Source organism: Volvox carteri, assembly GCF_000143455.1.
Source record: "Volvox carteri f. nagariensis unplaced genomic scaffold VOLCAscaffold_53, whole genome shotgun sequence".
Taxonomy (NCBI): Eukaryota; Viridiplantae; Chlorophyta; class Chlorophyceae; order Chlamydomonadales; family Volvocaceae; genus Volvox; species Volvox carteri.
The window spans coordinates 666,158-669,479 of record NW_003307596.1 but is presented as its reverse complement, the minus strand read 5'-3'; the positions used below and the strand labels follow the sequence as shown (position 1 = coordinate 669,479).

The following is a 3,322-nucleotide window of genomic DNA, read 5'->3' as shown; positions in this document are numbered from 1 at the left end:
AGCCCAGGGAGGGAGAGGCGGAGGAGGGTAGTAGTCTCAGGAGGCTGTTTGGCGTCTTGTGGTGTGAGCTCTTTGCGCTCTTTTTTGCGTGAGGATTTTTGAGCTTGGTGACCTCCCCAGCCCGGGAAGACTCGTCGGGCTCCCGGTCGCCCAAGTCCTGGTAGCGAGCTCTCTGAGATGCTCGGTTCGTTCGGTCGGCAGGAAGAGCCCCCCAGTTGCGACTTCGTTTATGTTAGGAGACCAACGGGCATAGATCCCGTCTAGTTGGAGCGCCAAACAAGCGCTGTTGCGTGCCGGCCGTCGTTTCCCGTGCGGCCTGACCCGGGGGCGGAGTGCATGAGACTAACCAGCCGTATGCACCCGCCCCCCGCGCTGTGCTTCGGCCCTGGGCCCCCGGCTTTTCAGCCCACAGTGTAATCAACGTCATACATACATACATACATACATACATACATACATACATACATACATACATACATACATACATACATACATACATACATACATACATACATACATACATACATACATACATACATACATACATACATACATACATACATACATACATACATACATACATACATACATACATACATACATACATACATACATACATATATACATACATACATAACTCAGTGAGCAATGACCCACTTTGAATGATGTGGGTTCCGTCTGGAGTTTGTCGACGTCATCATGAAAGCATTTTATAGCATCCGAGTACGACACCTGCAGTACAGCAAAGTGTACGATCGGTCCGGCACTAGCTTGGGTGCGGATGGCATTGACGGGTGGTACTGCTGCTGCAGCTACCGCCGGTCACAACTGCCGTTGCTACTGCTACTATTACTGCTGCTGCTACTGATTCTGCTTGTGCTACTGCTGCTGGTCATCATATCGATGCTACTGCTGCGAATGACCTTAAGGTTAAAGTTTTTCCCTTTAACCTAACCACCAACCACCTAACCACCAACCGCCAAGTAAACTCACCTTGCGCATTGCGCCAATGGAAATGAGCACCCCCGAGCCGCCGTGAAAGTGCGGGTAGTCGCACTTGGTGGGGTAGTTGGGAGGAAAGGTCCAGGCCGCACTCTCGGGAGACCAAACACGGGGCTGGGTACAATTTAGGGCCTGATACGGTGGTTATACGCGGTGGTTGGGGTGGTTGGGGTGGTTAGGGGTAGGAGCAAGTGCCGCTTCCTCTTTCTCTCCTTCCCTGACCGCGCCCTCTCATATCCTCCAGAACCACCATAAACTAAACCTGTTCTTCTCCCTTTCTTTTTTTCCCGTTATTCTCTTTGCCCAAACCTACTGTTTTTCTTCATTTTTATTTTTCTTTCTTTTTCTTTACTTTTTCATTTATTTTTTGTGTTGGAAAGTAACGAATGGTGTGGTAATCTACCTCTCTAATTCACTTTACCTCTCTATCTCCAGTCACATTAAGAGTGAACTCGCACGCGAGCTCTGGAGAACACGGGCAGCCGGCGGGGGGCACTGGTGGCGGATGTAGCTCAGGGCCCGCAAAACCCGTCCGTAGCGCCTCCGCCACCGCCGCCGTCTTCGCCGCCATCGCCTCCGCACCTTCCGCCACCTTGACCGCCACCTCCGCCGCCACCTTCGCCGCATTCCTCGCCTTTACCGCCGCCTTTGCCTTCGCCTTCGCCGCCGTCGCTACCGCCTCCGCCGCCTCCGCCGCCTTCGCATCCGCTGCCTTGCCCACTGCCACAGCGGCATCTGCCGCCGCCTTCGCCGCTGCCTTTGCCCTCGCGTCCGCCTTCGCCTTCTCCAGCGTCAGTGCCATCGCCCTCTGTACCGCGCTGGTCGCATCTTTTGCCATCCTGCTAGCTGACGTGGCCATCTCCTTCCGCCACGCCGCCGCCGCCGCCTGGCGGAAATCGGTGCTGACGTGGCACGGCAGGCACCTGGGTGCCTCCATTAGGTATCGCTTTTTCTTGTGCCACAGGACATCTGGGGTTTTTGCGACGGGGAACACGTACGTGTGTGTGGAGTGTGTCTGTGTGTCTGTGTGTATGAGTATGTGTGTGGGAATGTGTGTGTGTGGGGGGGAGTGCGTGTGTGTATGTAGGTTACAAGTATCTGACCGGGCCTCTGACACTGGCCAGCCCCAACGGAAAGACCGCCTAAGCTGTCTCCAGCGGACGGGAGAGGGGCGCTAGAGGGGCCTCTGTCCCCGTATGGAGTGTGTGTGTGTTTGTGCGTGCGTGTGTGTGTAGAGTGGGAGTGTGTAGGGTGGGGGAAACTAGAAGTGGGCTGTCGGGGGTATTGCGTGCGAACACCAAGCCAAGGAAACAAAGGCAACCAACATAGGTAGGTGAGGATGACGTGGCAGGGCTTCCAGAGTGTACGGCACACCGCCTCATAACTTGACTCAACCCAGGCTTTGGTAGGTCGTGGCAATTAGCAATACTGATGGCACACAGTACGACAACACCGGTTCTTTGTCGTACCTGATATTACGTACGGCAAATTGGGGTCGTAGTCTCGCAGCAGCTCCTTGACTCCTTCTATGTAGAAAAGCGTGTCTGGCGTGTGTGTGTATGTGTGTATGTGTATGTGTGTATGTGTGCGTGTATGTGTGTGTATGTGGGGTGGGGGGAAGGGGGGGCCCCAGGTAGCGAGATGAGGTGGGTTGGTTGAGGCGGGGGGATCGGGGATGGGAATTACTGAGTTGTACGGGTGTGCAGTAGAGGATTCAAATCGTGTCGTACTTCCTAACCCGGAGCCCTCCCAATCATAATAATACCTGCTTCTCTCTGAGTGCACCCGCGTAGACGTGACATCTCCACCCCCATGCGGATCAGCTCATTTAAGCACATATACATACATACATGCATACATACACACATGCGTGCACTGCGTAAGGGCGTGTGTGTGTTACATGTCGATCCGCGTGTGCCGTACAATGCTCGTCTCTGTGGTCAGTGAACCTAAAACGCGCGCGGCAGAATGATGCGCGTGTATGTGGGTGTGTGTCTGTATGTATATATGTGCATATGTGTTTGCGTACGTATGTGTGCGCATATATGTGTATGGATGTCCCCCGCGTCCTTTGCTTCAAGCAAATTGTGTACAGGAACGCGACAAAACCCTTTCCTAGTCCCCACTGCCGTACCGTCATCTCCGTACAATAGCCACTTGTACGTCTCCCCCAGCGCCTGGTGCGCCAGCCACGGCGTAATTGCCACACGCGTATCACCCGGGTGCCGTACATCACGCCGATCTGGCCAGTACAAGTACGTCTCATTTAGCAGCCCTCCAAATCGTTCCTGAAGTTCTTGTACGGCATTTTTATCCTCAA

The 3,322-nt window shown here is 53.9% G+C and overlaps 1 protein-coding gene across 1 annotated transcript in view; it reads right to left on the bottom strand.

Moving 5' to 3' along the window:
- Positions 1-1,939, bottom strand: part of VOLCADRAFT_96593 (uncharacterized protein) — a gene marked incomplete at both ends in the record, with an annotated part of 10,066 nt that extends 8,127 nt beyond the window's left edge. The window contains 3 exons of the mRNA XM_002955578.1: positions 658-732; positions 994-1,134; positions 1,424-1,939. Coding sequence (XP_002955624.1) covers positions 658-732; positions 994-1,134; positions 1,424-1,939 — 732 coding nt within the window. The remainder of the gene's footprint in view (positions 1-657; positions 733-993; positions 1,135-1,423) is intronic.
- Positions 1,940-3,322: the final 1,383 nt, after the last annotated feature.